Source organism: Protopterus annectens, chromosome 7.part0 (genome assembly GCF_019279795.1).
Source record: "Protopterus annectens isolate FY-2018-M chromosome 7.part0, PAN1.0, whole genome shotgun sequence".
Taxonomy (NCBI): Eukaryota; Metazoa; Chordata; order Ceratodontiformes; family Protopteridae; genus Protopterus; species Protopterus annectens.
In genome coordinates this window covers 569,717,508-569,737,524 of record NC_056739.1, presented here as the reverse complement: position 1 = coordinate 569,737,524, position 20,017 = coordinate 569,717,508, and the positions used below count along the sequence as shown (strand labels likewise).

General features: G+C 42.0%; 1 protein-coding gene across 1 annotated transcript in view; it reads right to left on the bottom strand.

Annotated features, from left to right (window-relative positions):
* The window catches only part of PELP1 (proline, glutamate and leucine rich protein 1), a gene marked incomplete in the record, with an annotated part of 1,137,423 nt that overhangs the window by 1,065,594 nt on the left and 51,812 nt on the right, over positions 1–20,017 (bottom strand). The window contains 1 exon segment of the mRNA XM_044076299.1: positions 6,362–6,496. Coding sequence (XP_043932234.1) covers positions 6,362–6,496 — 135 coding nt within the window.

Below are 20,017 nucleotides of genomic sequence, written 5' to 3'. Positions count from 1 at the left end.
GATACACACCCACTTAATAATTGTGAGGTAAGCATTTACTTAAGTTGGAGGCTACTTTCTCATGTCAGAACAGATTCGGGAAGCACAACAAAGCAAGCACAGAGCACTTCCACTAAACCAAGTTATCCTGAGTTTCTTAACACTGTCCAAGTCCTCCTAGCTTAAGACAAGAAACCTCAAACATCAAAATCTGATGTCATTTTCATTCATTCCTCAATATGGGTTTGGATCTGATCCTTGGACCGACTTGGCCACTTTCTAAAGATTCGAGCATCCAAATCTCGAGCTCCTCCCTTACCTGTAATGCCCCTGACCACTACAATCCCTCAGATCTCATTTGCTGCTCTTCAAGATGGTCGAAATTGCAATTTCATAAGCTCCTTTGGAGTTTTGTGAGTGAAAATTTTCCATTTCTTCTTACCTTTAAATAGTTTTCTCTTCTCTTTATTTGTTAAATTAATCCCTTAGCCTCAGTAACCTTCTTTGAGTTTTCAGCATTTTTACTACCATTGTTGGTAGTCCGTTCTTCCTTCTTCTGTACCCTTAGGTATTCTCTGTTTGTATTTATTCAAATTATTTTATTTGCATTTGTTTACCGGGATAGACCATTGGGCCAAAGAGACCATTTTCAGTGGAGTCCCAGGGAGAAAAACTGCAGAGGCTAATAAGAAACAAACATACCGTTAAGTGAAGGACATAAAGCAAATACATTTGGAACGAATACATTACATTACAAGAGCATACACAGCAATAGTACGACATGGAGTAAATACAATTGGAGTAAGTTCATTACAAGGCTATATGCAGCCAAATGAAGCATTTTAAAGGAAAACCGCACCCATAGACTCAAAAAACATTTACATTTTAACACCACTCTGGGACTATTCACAGGTTTTTAAATATTTTATATGTAATTTCTTAATCTGACCACATGGGGTCTGGCAGCAAAGTAATTCTGATTGTTTAATCTGCCTCTAGGTATCCCATAATCCAGTGGTATCCCATAATCCAATGCTTGTTTGTAAAAAATTATATCACGCAGGCCTCTTTCTTCCTAAAGCTCCTGTCACTGCATTGATTTTACATGCATACTTAACATTTCATGCCGTTCAATGATGACTTAAAACACAAACAGTGTAAATGCCAGAAAACAGACTTTCAAAGTGCCTTTTACTGCTGCTGCTTTTAGAATGGCTAAAATGCAGTCTTTTGTGAAGCTTGAATTTGTACAACTTTGATAGCTAGGGAAGTTAGATGTGAAGGAGGATGGGAAATGAGTCAAAGTGCTAAGGGTAATTTGAGCGGTTACCTATTGTGATTGACAACTCACAGCAAGAGACTTGACTCCTGTACTGTTTCCTTGTTCTTGCCTTTACTTTTTGTATGGGTAGGGGAAGAACCAGGGAGCTGTGACATCATAGCATGGGTGTTTTTTTAGGACGGTAGTGGTGATGTCAGTTTGGGGAGGGAAATGGCCAGAAAACTACCTGTATCCAGTGGCCTTGATGACATCAGTAAATTGGAGACTTTCCCAGGGCAGGACAAAAGTTTTTTGAAAGTGAAACCAACATAGTACAGTAAGGTACTGTTCCAGTGGGAAGAAACAGACAAATTAAATGCTGTATTGTTGTTTATTCATAGCAGGGACAGTAAATAGGGAGAAAAAAAAAAAACCTAGAGAAGTTGAGAATTTAATCATCATCTTTCGGCTGTTCCCATTAGGGGTCGCCACAGCGGATCATGTGTTTCCATTTCTTCCTGTCCTCTGCAACTTGCTCTGTCACACAAACCACCTGCATGCCCTCTCTCACTACATCCATAAACCTTATCTTAGGCCTTCCTCTTTTCCTGTTACCTGGTAGCGTCATCCTTAGCATCTTTTTCCCCCAATATACTTAGCATCCCTCCTCAGCACATGTCCAAACCAACGTAATCTTGTCTCTGGCTTTGTCTCCGGCTTTGTCTCCAAACCTTCCAACCTGGGTTGACCCTCTAATATACTTAATCCTAATCCTGTCCACCCTCGTCACACCCATTGCAAATCTTAACATCTTTAACTCTGCCACATCCAGCTCAAAACTCCTACCTTTTTGTCAATGCCACTGTCTCCAACCCATATAACATAGCTGTTCTCACTACTCTCTTTTAGACCTACTCTTACTGGTAGTAGTGTGTCACAAATCACTCCTGACACACTTCTCCACCCACTTCATCCTGCCTTTAATCTCCTCTTCACCTCTCTTCCACACACAGTTACTCTGAACTATTAATCCCAAGTATTTAAATTCATCCACCTTCACCTTCTCTACTCTTTGCATCCTCACCATTCTTCTATCCTCCTCTCATTCACACACATATATATTCTGTCTTAGTCCTGCTGACCTTCATTCCTCTTCTCTCTAGAGCATATCTCCATCTCTCCAGGGTCTCCTCCACCTGTTCCCTACTCTCACTACAGATCACAATGTCATCTGCAAATGTCATAGTCCACGGGGACTCCAGTCTAATTTTGTCTGTCAACGTGTCCATCACCACTGCAAATAAGGGCTCAGAGCTGATAGTTTATGTAACCCCACCTCCACCTTAAACATATCTGTCACTCACACTGCAGACCTCAGCACTTCACACTACCCTCGTACATATCCTGTACCACTCTTACATACTTCTCTGATACTCCTGACTTCCTCATACAATACCACAACTCCTCTCTAGGCACCCTGTCACATGCTTTCCAAGTCTACAAAAACACAATGCAAGTCTCTGACCATCAACACTCTCAGAGCAAACATCTCATCTGTAGTGCTCTTATATGTTCATACTAGGCTATCTGCCCTAGGGCATTTATAAGCCTAGCCAGAGTGTGTTTGGCTTTCGCCACCCATTTTAAATGAATTTTGCTATGCCCTTTTTTGAGGTTAGTATACTGTGCCTCTGTCTAACAGTGACACAGAAGCATGAAACCATATTGCTGATCACTAATCATCACGTCCCTTCCTAACCTAGCTTCCACTACTCTTTCCCATAACTGCATGCTGTGACTGATCAATTTATTTCCTCTGTAGTTACTACAGCTCTGAACATCACCCTTAGTCTTAAAAATAAGTACCAAAACACTTTCTCCATTCCTCAGGCATCCTCTCACTTTCCAAAATGTCATTAAACAATCTGGTTAAAAACTCCACTGCCATTTCACCTAAACACCTCCATGCTTCCACAGGTATGTCATCTGGACCAACAGCCTTTCTATTCTTCATCCTCTTCATAGCTATCCTTACTTCCTCCTTGCTAATCTAATCTATTGTACTTCATGATTCACTATCCCCCCACATCATCCAACTTTCTCTCCCTCTCTTCATTCAATCAACCCCTCAAAGTACTCTTTCCATTTACTCAACACACTCTCCTCGCTTGTATGTTTCCCTCATTATCCTTTATCACCCTTACCTGCTGCACATCTTTCCTAGCTCGGTCCCTCTGTCTAGCCAATTGGTACAGGTCCTTCTCTCCCTCAGTGTCCAACCTTTCATACAACTCTTCATATGCCTTATGCTTAGCCTTCACCACCTGTTTGCCATGCACCTCATCTCCTTATACTCCTGTCTACTTTCTTCATCTCTCTGACAATCCCACTTCTTTGCCAACCTCTTTCTCTGTATACTCTCCTGTACTTCCTCATTCCACCACCATGTCTCCTTGTTGTCCTTCCTCTGCCCAGAGGCATACCAAGCACCTTACTAGCTCTGTAGTTACCCAGCTATTTGGTAACTCTTCACTGCCACCCAGTGCCTGTCTTAACTCATCCCTGAACTCCACCTCATCCCTGAACTCCACCTCACAATTACCCTTTTTCAGTTTCCACCATTTGATCTTTGGTGCTGCCCTCACACTCCTCCTCCTCTTCTTGATCACCAACGTCATCCTACAAACCACCATACTATGCTGCCTAACTACACTTTCCCCGGTCACCACTTCACAGTCTCCAATCTCCTTCAAACTGGCCCTCCTACATAAGACATTATCCACCTGTGTGCATATTTCTCCACTTTTGTATATGTCACCCTATGCTCCTCTCTCTTGTTAAAATAGATATTCACCACAGCCACGTCCATCCTTTTTTCGCAAAATCCACTACCATCTGACCTTCTGCATTCCTTTGTTTAACACCATACCTACCCATCACTTCCTCATCCCCTCTGTTCCCTTCACCAACATGCCCATTGAAATCTGCTCCAATCACAACTCTCTCTCACCCTTGGGTACAGTCATCACCACTTCATCCAACTCACTCCAAAATTATTCTCTCATATCCATCGCACACCCAACTTGTGGAGCATATGCACTATCATTCATCATTACACAATTAATTTCCAGCTTCATAAACATCACTATATCAGACACTTTCACCTCCAAAACACTCTTGGCATACTGTTCCTTCAGGATAACTTCTACGCCATTTCTCCTCCCATCCACACCATGATAAAACAATTTGAACCCACCTCCGATACGCCTAGCCTTACTCCCCTTCCATCCTGTCTCTTGCACACACAATATACCAGCCTTCCTTCTGTCCATCATTTCAGCTAGCTCTCTCCCTATACCAGTCATACTGCCAACATTCAAAGTTCCGGCACTCACTACCACAGTCCTAGCCTTTCTCCTCTCTTCCTGCCTTCGGCCATGCCTTCTGCCTCTTCTCCTTCTTCGGCCAACAGTAGCCCAATTTCCGCCAGCACCCTGTTGGCTAACAGTACTGGTGGTGGTCGTTGTTAACCCAGGCTTCGACCGATCCGGTATGGAAATATTTACTGGTGTCCAGATGAATTATTTGGCGAAGCTTTACACTGGATGCTCTTCCTGACGCAATCCTCCCGATTTATCCGGGCTTGGGACTGGCACAAAAATGCACTGGCTTGTGCATCCCCAGTGGCGAATAATAGAATCCTATTGTTGTCCTTTAAATACAGCTGATAAACTGAACACAATTCAGTACAGTGCATACAATTTCAAACAGGTGAAATGAGTTACAAAATGACACGGTTCCACCTAAATGGTAGTTATTTCTTTTTCCTTTCTTTCTTAAACCTGTGTGTTTTCTACTATAGCTGATAAGCAGACTGGATTTAAAAATGCACATCCTGTGGGAATAAGATCCCCAGTTGTGATGCCCACAGGAATCCATTTATTGTTAGGTGTAGCACTTCTGGACAACTCTTCTTCCAAAATGTGCAGCCCTTAATGCGAGAGCTGTAAGCAACAGGAGGAATATGCTTATTTTGAAAGGGTTCCTTTCCGCTTCATCTTCAGGCACTTCTTCAGGGGCTCAAACCCCCTCCCAAAAATAGGAGATGACCAGGGAGTGCTGTAAACGCTCACCTGTTCGGTTTCCTCTGTCTACACCCCCTACAAAGGTTAATAAGACCTCATATCTGAAGAGTTCGGATCCTATACTGTCTACTGTTTCATCTCCTTTGCCCCACGCTCCCAGGTTTTCTCCAGAGCCGGTATCTACCTTGAACAACCTCTTCCATTAGGCCTTCCTGTGGTCGGTCTGAGGTGGAGGTGGACAGGAGGATGAGGAAATTCCTCAGAACACAGATCTAGATGGAGGTTTTGCGAGCTTCATCTCCCATCGGATCAGTGAGCTACCAACCTCCTTTTCAACTTGTAAATGTTCCTTCTCCGATCTGACAAGCTGTTTCGGAGTCCTTTGATCTCAGACCCTTCTAGCTGAACCATCAGATCTGAAGGCTATTTCTTCTTTGACTCTAGCTACTTCCCTAACCAGATCAGCTCCGACACTGTTGGAACACGACGACTCTCGGAGCAAAGCATCTGCATTGGGTCCGAGGGGTTGACTGACTCCAGAAAATAGGATAACACTTCAGTAAACCACAGTCTCTGCAATAACATTATTAATAAAAACAAAAATGGACTGAAAAAATGCAAGCCAACCAATTTCATCAATCACAAAGCTCTCAGATAAAAATCCCTCATCAGTGCGAACACAAACATATAATCAACTCCATCAAATAACATTGCCAAAAGTCACATGCCACAGGCACCCAATGAACAGTTAAAAACTTTCATTAAATAATTGCAAGCATAATATATTGGTTAGTATTATTTAGATGTACTACATACAAATATATACATAAAATACATATATCTGTTTATTTCAATATCTTTTGTTTAAATCTCAAAACGGGTTTTAGGCTCACAGCAGCACCAAGACCAGGTTCGCTATCCGCTTGTAAACAAACTATTTATTCATATTCTTTCACTTCTAATAAATTTTCAGTATCCCCCCCCATATATTACTTCTATGGCTCTAGACATAAAATTATGATCTAAACCACAATACATCACGTTTTGCTAGGGCATTACCACTAACACCCCTCTGTACACCTGAATAATCTTCAATAATGCTGTCTTTTAATCTTCTATTACTTTTGACTACATTAAAATTTCTCACATTTCCTCCATGTGACAAGCTATACTGTAATTGAAAAAAGGCATGTAGCAAACTTTTTAAAATGAAATCATCATTTAGTTACAGGATGAATAAAATCAATATTAGTCAATATGTATTTGCAGCAAGAGCAATTGTAACAGGGAAACTGTACCCCTTTATGAAAAAAGGGAAAGTTTCTTATAGTATACTACTAGTTTTAGAAGGAAACTAATGCTATTAAAAGAACTGGGCCATATTAAAGACATTGCCAGAAATTAGGGATGTTCTAGGCAATAAACCTTGGTTTGCCTACAGGAATTGTTCAAATGTTAAACAACTGAACAGGATTTAACTACGATTAAAAACAAACTCTGAGTAGGAATGGTTTATTCTCCACAGATTGTGGTTTAGATCATAATTTTATGTTTACAACCATAGAAGCAATATACAAGATTATACAGGGGAGTGATATTGAAAATTTACTAGAAGTGAAAACATATGAACGGATAGTTCACTCACAAGCAGACAGCGAACCTGCTCCCAATGCTGCTGTGAGCCTAAAACCTGTTTTAAGATTTAAACAAAATATATTGAAAAACAAAGATACAGGCATTGTGTGTATATATATTTTATTTAGTAACATCTTATTGCTTGCAATTATTTAATGATTTTATTTTGACTTGCAAGTCTTCACTGGATGCCTGTGTCATGTGACTCCCAACAATGTTATCTAATGGAGTTGACTTTATATGGTTTGTATTCACACTGATGAAGGGTTTTTATCCTAAAGGCCTGGGATTAACAAAATTGGTTGGCTTGCTTTTCTTCAGTCAGTTTTTTGTTTTACTTAATAGGGTGGACTTCGACTCCAAAGTTTTCAGAGCCGTCGCTTCCTCTTGGAGCTTTGGCAATGGACAGCTCTGCTACAACTCCCCCTTGGACCAGTGGGCTGGGGGCTATCTAATCAAGGAGCCTCAGCTCTGGTGGAATTGTCCTCGGCTTCTCCGGGTCCCTCTGTGTTTGAGGTGGTGAAGAGGGTTCTCTCTCAACCCAGACTAGTTTCGACTGTCACTTCTTTGTATCCATGTCCTATCCCCTCTCCTGTATCCATGTCCTACTCCCTCTCCTGTATCAGAGTCCTCACATCCTACACCTCAGGGACAGCCAGCCCAGACAAGGTTCCAAGCAGTTCCCACCCAGGAATTCCCCATCTCTTCTGATATCTGCCCAGAACATCCCACTGAGGAGGTCCCTCTGAAGAGGGTGTGCAAGAGAAGGCACTTGGATTCCCCACAGGAACCTATTACATTAGACACCAATTTTGATGAGGGGGAAGGGTCTCCAAGATCTCCACCTGAAGAGGTCTCATTTGGACACATCTTGGAGATCATTCACCAGAAAGGTAGTCGATCTTCCCAGACCCTTTCCAAGAGGAAGCCTTCAGGTCTGGCACATTTATGTCTTGGTCACCCCCTACCCCGCAGATGAGCTATTAGACCTCATCTCCCACAGAGCATGGAAGGAACCAGACTCTGTGGAACCTATCCTTGAATGCCCTGACAAAATCTAAAGCACCCTTACTGATAGACTGTACTGGACTAAAGGGATTCCTGTAGATTGTTGTGGCAGCCACCACAAAGAAGCTTGCTGAACAAAGCCCCACTGTCCAGCCCCCTAACAGACAGGACAGGGCTTTGAACAGGTTTGGGAAGCGGTTATGCATTAGTGAGATTTGCCCTATGATCACTGAACAACCTGGCACATTTCACCAAATTTCAGAGAGACATGGTAAGGGAACCCTCTAATTCTGCCCCAGGGTCGATGTCCGCAGAGGAACAAAAGTCTTTCATGAATAGCCACCCTACAAATCAATTACAAATGCATCCATGAGGCTAATCTCACATACTGTGAAGGTACCTCGAGGGCAGCTAGCTCAGACACAGCCATAAGGAGACATGCCTGGATGCGATTGTGCAGAACCCTTCAAAGTGTCATTCATCAATACCACCTCTGATGGATCAGCCTTGTTTGGCCCAACAGTGAAGACAGACTCTTTCCCGCAGTAAAGAGAATGAAAAAACCTTGTCTGCCCTCGGAATCCATTTTCTACCCTGCAGAGACCTTTCTCTAGGAATCAACATGGCGGTAAGAAAATGTGGTTCAAAAAAATCTCGAAGTCCTTTCCAGGAAACATGCAGGGATTTCTCCCCCAGAGGCAGAGGGGAGAAATAACTACAGACATCGCCCACAGGGCAGAGCGGGTCCGCAAAAACAAGGATGTCGAAATTCCTTCTCTGACAGATCCTTCCAGCATTTCTGAAAGGTTGCCAGACTATCCCTCTCTGGAGAAAGTTGGTGGGGTGCTTATCCTTGCACTAAGAAGCCTGAATATCCATCACAAATGACTCTTGGGAACAAAGGATCATGTCCATAGGATATTTTATTCCCTTTTTAAAAATTCCTGTAAAAACAAGGAAAAATTCTCCCCAATGTTCCACCCAATCAGAGGGAGCTGGCAGCTCAATAGATCAGAAAGTTGCTAGACAGTCATCCAAGAGGTCCCCCAGACTAAACAGGATTTCGGAATTTACTCGAGGTTCTTTGTAATGCTAAAAAGACAGGGGGGCTGATAATCTTAGATCTCAGTTATCTGCACCAGTCTGTAAAGAATTCCAAATTCTGGATGCTAATGGTTCAATCCATTCTGCTCAAATCAATCTTCAAGATGCACACAATCACATCAAAATGAACAGGCGCCCTTCAAAGGTATCTATGCTTCCAGCTAGAAGCCAGCCATTATCAGTTCAGAGCCCTGCCTTTTGGTCTCACCACAGCCCCAAGGGTGTTCACCAAATGCATGGCAGTGGTAGCATCTCACCTAAGACTGCTTGGATTCAGAGTATTTTCCTTATTTAGATGAGTGGCTCCTTACCGCATCAACCAGGCATCTACGCTTAAAAGCCAGAGCGTATTTACACCAACTGTCACCATCAATGTGCACAAATGAAAACTTCAACCAGTTCAAATTATGTTCTTTGTATTGTACTGTTACTGCTATGGCGAACAAACCTACCAGTTTCAAGAAATGCACTTCATGTGAGCATAAGATACCCAGTTCTGATGCTCACAGGGAGTTGCATGTATTATTTAGGCCTTGATCACCTTCAAATTTTTTTATGAAATCTGTGCAGGTTTTAAAAGCAAGGGCAATAGATGAGGTATGTTGCGTGCTTCATCTGTAGCTCCTTCTATTTCAAGAGCTCAAACACCCTCGAGAAATCAGAAGAGTTCAGACAGGGGAGCATTTTTTTTTTTAGATCCCTTGCTCTACGATCTCCTCCAAGTTCAGAGTTTACATCTAAAATGCAAATAAGAAAAAAAAAAAAAAAGAAGTCTTGGATCAGACCTTATCAGATCCTACCACCACTAAGGCCAAAAAGGCATCCAGATCCAGCTTTGTCAGATCTGGTTGCACAGCGGAGTAGTTTCTTCAGATCTAGTCTCTGCTTCTCCCTGGAGCCAGTTTTTCCAAAGACTACATTCTCTTCCATCAGGTCTTCCCAGAGTCCAAGTATGATGTGAACAGGATGATGAAAAAGTTTCTTAGAGCTCATATCCAGATGGGGAGTCCCTTTAGGCTCCATCCCCATTGGAGCTGTGAGTCTGAAACCTTCACATTCTTTAGTGACTCCTCCAATCCGACCTGTGGTTTTGAAGACATTGGATCTGAAGATCCCGAGTGTCAAGGTGTGGGGTCCGAGAATGTTACCTTCCTCGACTTAGACTCTTTCCTTGATCCATTCGGCTCTGAATGCTTCAGAGCAGGAGTCATCTCAGGGTTGAAGTGTCAGGACCAGGGGGATGGCTCAGACTCGAGGATTTTGGAGTCATCTCTTCCCCTTGGTGCCTTGGCACTGGACAGTTCAGGTCCGATTCCCTCTGTGTGTGTGTGTGTGTGTGTGTGTGTGTGTGTGTGTGTGTGTGTGTGTGTGTGTGTGTGGAATGCAGAGGGAGTGGAGAGTGGGGTGATCAGAGGCCTTCAGCTCAGGGGAGGCCAATTTCTACATCTCCTGGACCTCCTGCCTTCAAGGTAGTCTAAACAGTTCTCGCTCATCCAAGGGATTCTTCGATCACCACCTCTTCTGATCCTATTCTCATTCCTCCTCCAGATCTGACTGCCAAGCCTCATCATCTTACTCCACAGGGACAGCCAACCCATAAGAGCTTCCAGATATTCCCACTTTCTTCAGAGGCTTCTCGGAAGAAAATATGCAGGAGACATTTCATTTCCCCTCTGGAATCATTGACAGAGGTCACTAATTTGATGAAGGAGAAGGGTCGCCCCAGACATCATCTCATTTGGAGATATTTTAGAAATTCTGCTCCAAAAAAGGTGGATGGTCTTCCCAGATGCTTTCGAGTCTGGATGGTCTACATCCTGGGTTACCCACACCCACACCCCCCACCTGCAGATGAACTTGTCGACCTAGTCTCCCGCAAGGCATGGAAGGAGCCAGATTCTGTACAGCCCATCCCTAAAATGCCCAAATAAGATTCTCAGTGCACCACTCGACGGACAACACTGGTCTGAGGGGATTACTGTAGCTGCCATGGTTATCGCGGCAGCCACGAAAAAGGCGCTAGCTGAACAGAGCTCATCTGCCCATCCCCCTAACACAGAATCTAAGGCTTTGAACAGATATGGAAAGTGAGTATTTGTATCAGCGAGCTTTGCTATAAGATCGCTGAATTACTTGGCACATTTTACCATGTTACAGATGGACTTGTAAGAACACCAACTCTACCCCTGGGTCCACGTCAGCAGGGGAAATGAAAGCTTATTCTTCACGACTGGCCACCCTACAATTCATCGCAAAAAGCATCCATGAGGCTAATCTCTTACACAGCTGAAGGTTACTTACAGGCCGCGAGTACAGGCATATCCATCAGGAGGCATACATGGATGTGCTTGTGTGACTTTGCAGAGCCCTTGAAAAGAGAGTCACTCATCAATGCTCCTTTTGACAGATCCTCCCTTTTTGGGTCCACTGTTAAAGAGATGCTTTTCTATAGTTAACAAGGTGGAAAGACCCTACCTGCCATAGGAATATGTTTTTCTACCATAGAGATCTCTCTCCAAAAATCAAGGTGGTGGTATGAAAATGTGGTTTCGGAAATCTTGAAGGCTCTTTCAAGATTCATGTGGAGACCACTCCACCCCCTCCATATTATAATACTGGAAGATGCCACCCACATAGCAGAGGAGGTCCACAAAAATCAAGGGTCTCGAGATTCTCTCTGACAAGACCCTTTCAGCAATACTGAAAGGCTGCTGGATTGTTCTTCTCTGGAGACAGAGGGCACTTGTTAAGCCTGGGTAGCCATCACAAGAGACTTGCAAGTGCAAAGAATCATACCTAGAGGATATTTTATCCCTTTTTACAAAATCCACCAAAGATAAGGAAAAGTCTGCCTAATGTTCTAACCAATCAGCGGGAGCAAGCAGCTCTCTAAATTCAAAAGCTGCTAGTCAAGAGTCATCCAAGAGGCCCCAGCAGACCAGAGAGGATCCAGGTTTTACTCTGTTCCTTTTGGTACCAAAGGAAACAGGGGCCCCGAGACCCATTCTAGATGTCAGTTATCTAAACAAATTCATAAACCACTCCAAATTCCAGATAGTCACACTTCTGTCACCTTTCTGGAGCAGTAGTACACTGGACTGGATGTGCTCTATAGAGCTAAAGGATGCGTGCTCCCACATAAAAATGAAGAGACAATCCCAAAGATTCCTGCGCTTCCAGCTGGGAGCTGATCATTATCAGTTCATAGCCCTACCCTTTGGTCTAACCACAACCCCCCAGGGTGTTCACCAAATGTATGGCAATGGTTACAGCTTATCTAAGATGACATGGATTCAGGATGTTTCCATATTTCGACACTTGGCTTCTCACCGCATCAACGAGGCATCTACTGATAACAGCCACAGACTATCTTCAGTTGACTTGCTCTCTAGGCATCATCGGAAATCTTGCAAAATCCAAATTTCAATCAGTACAAGTCTGAGTTTATAGGGGCTCATCTAGACACACAAACTTCAAGCATTCTTACCACAGAGCAGAACTCTTACTCTAAGGACAGCATGTCAATCAGGTTCTGTCTCATCATTTCCCACCAGCCCAACGGATTTTAAGGGCTCTGGGATTGATGGCTGCTGCAATCACATTACCAACAGCTCGTTTTCATACAAAAATCCTTCAGTGGCTTTTTACAAGTGCTATGATCCATTTTACACAAATTTCCAATAAAACTGTCTAGGGTATGCAAGAACTTGTTACTATGGTGGATCCAATCCAACGAGATTTGCCAAGGTCACCTCTTTATCCTTTCCTCCACCCATCGCCACAATGACCACTGATGCCACCCAGTTTGGGTGGGGGGGTGGCATTATTTGGGAAGGACTGTTCGAGGCATGTGGGCCCCGGTAGACACAGAATTGCATACAAATGTTCTGGAGAGGAGAGCGGTCCTATTAGCACTGCAGGCCTTCCAGCATGCTCTTCTTGTGAGGATGATTGTTATTCACACTGACAGTAAGTCAGTGGTTTTGATCATCAATAGACAAGGGGGAACCAGTTCTTACCCCTCTTTGCCAACAAGCAATGAGAGTTTGTTAGTTAATGGGTGATCTTACCCAACTGCTTTCTTATACAGACTCACATTCTGGGGAAATCAAACACACTATCGGACAGGCTCAGCAGACCTATTCTGATGCCTCATGAGTGGTGTCTCGGTCAGTGACAAACATGATCTTCCACCAGTGGGAAGAACCATGCTAAGATCTATTTGCCTCTCCCCCTCAACAAATGCAGCAGGTTTTTTGTCCTAGTCCCGCTCCCGCCCCCCCCCACCCCAAGGAACAGTCACAGAGAGATTCTCTAGTCCACATTTGGCCCTCTGGTCTTTATATTTATCCTCCCCTACACCTAATTCCCAAAGTTTCTTCAGAAAGCTTTCAGGTTGAAGAGCAAAGTAATCCTCAATGCCCGTTTTGGCCTCGGCAAATTTGGTTTCCTTTCCTATGGTCTCATCTAATATGACCTCCAAGGACAATGGACCCCAGTCCAGACCTCCTCTCACACCCATCAGGTCCGACTCATCAGGACATACCAGTTCTCAGCTTGACCACATGGTTTCTCCAATTCCAATGATGCCTAGACATTCAAGGCTCTTCTCTCTTGTAGAGGGTTTCTGAGATAAAAACAGTCTTCTTCCAACAGGAAAGATTTATAAAATTAAATGGAAGAGATTTCCTTATTGGCTCAAGCAGAGAGATTTGGATCCTTTCTCTGCTCCAATCCCTCCTATTTTAGAATTTCTAACATTTCTTTTTCAAGGCGAGGCCAGTTTCTCTACTACTGAAGTTGAACTGTCTGCCATTTCGAATTTTCACATCAGACAAAGCTTTATCTCTAGCATTACCCAAGCATTTCTTAAGGGTACCTTTCTAATTAGGCCACGTATTAAAGATCATATACCTCCTTCAGATCTTACTATAGTTTTACAGAGTCTGAAACAATTACTCTTTAGCCCTCTGCAAAAGTGGAGTTTCTTTCTTGGAAAAGAGTTTATTTCACTGCCATAACTTCAGTAAGGACAGAACTGTCTTGCATACAAATTCATTTTTCTTTTTCTTATCAAAAGTTGCTTCAGAAGCAAACATCAATCAAGTCATCAGTTTGCCAGTTTTCTTCCCTAACTTTGTGAATAAAGGTAAGTATATGTTCCATTCTTTAGATGCACATAGACAACATCATTTCTATCTTCACAGAATGAAGGAGATTAAGAAATCAATTATTCAATTCCTTTGCCAAGTCGAGTTGGCTTGTCTCAAAAACTACAACAGCCAAATAGATAACCAATACTATTTCTAATGTGTACTTCTTAAAAGTTTTGACTTTGCCCAGATAACCAAAAGCTCATTCAACTAGATCAATGGCTACATAGTCTACTTTTTGGTCCAGAGCTTCTACTAATGATATTTATGCAGCTACCACTTGGTCTAAAGCTTACACCTTTGTGGCTCATTATAAATTGGATATCATCTCCAGGAACAAAGTTACATGTGGATCTGCGGTACTCCAGAACATCCTTCCACGAGGGCCACCCAAGGTTACTGGAGCTGGGGACTCTTTCCCATTCATTGAGTAATGAATAGAAACAACATCATCAAATATTTAAGTTATGTACTTACCATAACCATGCATCTGTATTGTCCATTTTCATTCTCTCAACTTCCTTTCCACCTTCCCCCTTCCTTAACTTTGGGAATGACTTGGAGTCTGTCATGAACCACTGTTCCTGTCTGAACCCCTGTTCTGTTCTATTACATCACTATCATGGTTATATACCCTTTGTCATACAAAGCTCAGAGGCAGCAAACTCGATCTGAGGTAAAGCAATGATCAGGGGCATTATGGGTAAAGGGATCAGCTCAAGAGTCGGAATCTAGACTTTAAAAAGTGTCAGAGTCAAATCCAATGATCATACCCAAACCCATTAGTTGAGAAGGAATGAAAAATAGATGAGGCAAATGCACAGTTATGGTAAATATAACAAATTTCTGAAAACGTGGCTTGAAGAAAAATTTTATTTTTATGTGAATGAGTGTTCGTATACATTCTTGTGCTTGAGAACAGTTTTAGGAGAAAATAAAAAACTTTGTTTTGCCACTTTAAACATGATCTTTAATAAGTGGCTATGTAGCTGGTGTCATTCAAGGGGGAGCCAGTATATGCCTGCTTGAGATGAGATGGCTGACATACTTTCCTGCTTTGCCATTGATGGTCTGCAGTTATATTCTGAAGCCTTTGCTACCCCCATATTGCCTTTTAGACAGAGCAAGTCTGCTGGACATTCTAACATTGTAAATTTGGGACACATTAATAGGATTCTACTCGATTCCAGAAATCAAATCAAATAAATTGCCAAACTTGAGGCTCTCCTGCAACTTGAACCCATTCATATCTGTAGTTACAGAAATGTGGTTTCAGAGCAGCAAAAGCACACCCTCTGTTCCTGGGTACAGTGCCTATTCAATACTTCAGAACTAGTGGCCATTGTGGGGATATCATTATTTGTCAAGGTTATCACCTCATTAGAGATTCCTGAGGACACCACATTTGAACTCACAGATGTCCAAATACCCATAAACAAGACTAAAAATGAATAGTTTAGGCACAAGGAGCACAGTAAAGGCATAAACCAACACCAGAATGTTTTATTACTCCACAAATCACATCTAAAACAAACCACAAACAATCCAATAAAAACGCTTAACTTTATCACTGTTTTTCGTTCGCCATAGAGCTTTTTCAGATTAGCTAAAACAGTCAATCCCATCATACCTTTTATATATTCTATTCAAACTAATTAACTTACATAAAATGTATAATGGGGTTGACCATTTTAGCTAATCTGAAGAAGTTGTATGGAGAACAAAAAACATGGTGATAAAATTAAGCATTGTATTAGATTTTATGTGGTTCATTTTGTATTGGATTTTGTGTGGTTCGTTTTAGATTTTATTGTGGAGTAATAACACATTCCGGTGTTGGTTTATGCCTTTGCTGTATTCCTTGTGTGCTCCTTGTGTCTAAACTATTCATTCTGAGTTTGTTGGAGCATTCTGCTCTCTTGGGCACGATTTCATAAACAAGACTAAACCTTCATAGCTAGTTACACACCACCCTTTATGTCCGCTTCTAAGCAAAATAGCTATCTTATCAGCTGAAATCCCCATTAAACCCAAAACATTTCTACTGGGGGACTTCAACTATCCACTTTTTGAACTTGGTCATAAGGAAATTTGCTGTGGTGAAGAGTATACTAATGTCACATTTCGGGCAGATGATTTTTCTTGCTCTCTCTTTTTAATCAGGTGGCATCACAGTTTATAACCTACAATCTTACTCTACTCAAAAATCACACCCGAGGCAAATAATGTGGCATGGCTAACTTATGTGCACTGGTTCAAGATCATCAGAGTTGGATACCTTGTGTCTCTAGCTAGTATGTCTTCCTTATGTCTATGAGGATTTGGTTTCCTCCCACATTGTTAAAAAAATGATATACAGTTAGGGGTAGTTTGGGTGTTGGCATTTCTTCCTGTCTGTATTGTGTGTTTTGTATAAAGTTTGCTTGTGGCCTCCTGTGACACCCACCATTGCTGCCAATGCGTCAACCCCACACTGGGCCAGTAATCAAGGAGCCTGAATCCTCATTACTGACACTGGAGAGGGATGTGCACTTGGAATACAAATCGATGCACATTATTTCCAGATGCAGACATCTCTGCATCAAGCAAAAATTCCCTTAAGAGCGCACAGGAAACGCACTCAGTCCAGGGTCTGGACATCTCTATCAGTCTTCCTCCAGATACCCAGTAAGACTCACCACTGGTACAGCAGTAGGGTTAGGTCCTCAGCCGAGTGTCCAACCCAAGTCCTCCAGCAACCTCTCCAAATCCAGTGCTTCCTGTCCCTACCCAGTGTAGCTCTCTCTCTCACACACACACACACACACACACACACACACACACACACACACACACACACACACACACACACACACACACACACACACACCTGGTAAAGGCAGACAGATTCACCTGCTGTGCCCCCTTCTGCCCAGAGTACAAGGTAGTTATTGCCAGACACTTCACAATCAGCTACTCTAAGGCCCTTAACAAAGGGTGTCCAATTTTACTGTGGAATATTAATACCAATACAAATGGTAGTAGTTCACCAAGATGGCTAGGCCTTCTGGAGTGGATCACACAGTACCACCAAATAAATACAAGTACTCCCAAATGTTAAATATTGTCTACAAGGATTAGCCACAACAAAAGTTTTAAATATATTTAAATAATACTAAAATTACATGAAAATACTCAATATATACTCACAGTAAACCACAAAAATATTGAAAACACTGAATGACAGTCTCCAAACTAAGCTTCACTATACTCTTGACTGAATCCAAGAGAATTTACTGTTCCCCAATTGCTTATTTGGGCAAGGCAAGATGAAATACATGGGCAGTCTTTCTAATTAGGCTCCCAAACAGAATACTCTATGCTATGAGATTACTCCCTGTAAAATAGCCAAGATGACTTGCAGAATGACCTCATGTGGTCACCCGACTCTAGGTTCCCAAACTATCTCCTTTTGAAGTTTGGAGACAGGAATTGACCATAGATGGCTGCAATACACATCCAAATGTTCATAGCAGTACCTGGAAGCCTCCCCTCTTTTCACTGAGCTAATGAACAAAGGCTCAGTCCCAGAACCAGCGTCTCCAGTCCTACTCAGCACTGTAGGGTGCCTTTTAATGGATTTAACAGCTCATTTACATTTCCCTTATTTTCTTAAAATAAGCCAGCTGGTTAACCTTTGCTGTGCCAGTGTCCTCTATTAAGACATATACATTTAATTCAGCTACCACAATACATGTACATTTCTCTTCATTTCAGCAGGGTGCACTGCTGATACATTTTAACACAATTAATACAAGCATAGCTCACAAATACATTTTCAGCACAAGTATCTGTACAGATCAGTTTGATTTACCAATGACAAGAAATTTACAAAATTCCAGCTAGCTGTGCTGGCACAAGTCATGCATCCACTGCCCTGCTTTCCCCCTCACATTGCTGGCAGTACCTCCTACTGTCAAATATCCAATGGGCTGCCATTCTATCTAGGCTTTGTTCCTGCCCTAGTCTCGCTGACTACTGTATAAGCACCGGCTCCACACTGCAATGAATGGATCAAGAAGGTATTCAAAAAAGAACGAAATCTCCTCTATATGACAGGGTGGGAGTTGCTCCTCCCTCTCATACCAACTATCAAAGACAGCCTTATGGCTAAAGGACACTTCAAGGCTAGACAAATCAACTGAAGTTACATGACAGACCCAAAGTCCACTCCATCTGCAAGTTATGAAGGTAATTTCTCAACTTTAACATCTGCTACAATGTTTTGAAAGAAAGGCATTTAAAATTTCCCACAGACAATTACTGGAGGGAATCACAGGGTAATTTCAGACTAAATTGTTGTCCTCCAGGATTGATTCACCCACAGTTACAGAACTACTAGTCAAGGCAACAGGCACAGTTACAGAACTACTAATCAAGACAAGCAGAAAGGGAAAAAAAGCTGCTGCTCATACACACACAGTGGGCTTGGGACTTGAAAGTGGGCTTAAAACTGAAGCAGCAAGTTAGAAATTCTGGGTTCAAAAAACTTTTGGCAGTATTTAAAGAGCTTACCTGGATCCCAAGGTAAGTGGGTTCCTTAAGTGGAGATTCTGTCATTATAATAACTGCCCCTGCATAGTAATGCAAAGGAATCCACTGTTAGTGTTAATAGGCTCAATTGTTAGCACGCCTGGCAGGGGATGTGTGCATATTCTCAGATTAACTTGCATTGTATGCTAGCATGTCTAACTGTAAAGATGTAAATAAGCTTTTAAAATGTTGACAATTTCTCTGTTTAAACAGAAAGTTTAAAAGATATGTCAGTGTTTTGATACATTACTATTTGCACATATGAGTAGTAGATTCCAAAGTACTGTGGAGAATTAGCTGAACAGTAGGTGATGTCATTAGAATGTTCCTGGTTGCTAAGCGATTTGAACAGCTAATTGACAGAAAAAATAACTTTCAAAACAGCTGACTTTTTTATTTTATTTTTTTAAATAAGACAGCTGAGACTGTTAAGCTGTGCAGTTAGTCAAGTACGGAGCAGTTTGTGAAGAGCAGCTGTTAGTGAACAGTTGCAGTCAGTGGATATCCATGAAAGAGAACTCACCAAAACCTGCAAGCTTGCTTTTGTCTTGCTGTTAGGTTTTATATTTGATCAGAAACAATATGCTCTAATTATAATAGGAAAGCTTAATTAGTGAAATATATTTTTTCTACAATGATGGACTTCTACAGTTTAATTTTAAATTTCTGGTGATTGAGTTTAGTGTTTATTGAAAGCAAGAGTTACATTTTTGTAATAATTTTAATTATTAAATGCTTTTCATTACTTTACACTGTGGCAGGAAAATTTTCTTTACAGATTAGTGTGTTTATACTTGCTTGATACTCCCCAGGCCCCCTCAAAGGCCTGGCTGCTCTGGTCATAGTTATTTAATTTTGATTGACACCCGTTTAGAATGGCATGAAGACACACTGATTGGGGGCAGCATTATCAGATTATTTTGGAAAAGGGATACAGCTGGAAATCTGTGTCAGGCTTTCTCAGATGTATTTGGATGTGTGAGATTTAAATTTGCTTAGACTGTATCAGAGACTGTATCTTAAACTGGGATACACTGCTCTGAGGCGCCTAATAAGGAGTTACGTTAGGGGTGGACAGAAACACACTGTCCAGTCCCAGATTAGAGAGTATATTGCTGTTGTGCTCTTAGGGGAAAATTATATAATATTACTCCTGTTTAAGTGAAAGTCTCACATTGGAGTCAATAGTGAGGACTGAAGCTCCTCAGTTACTGACCCAG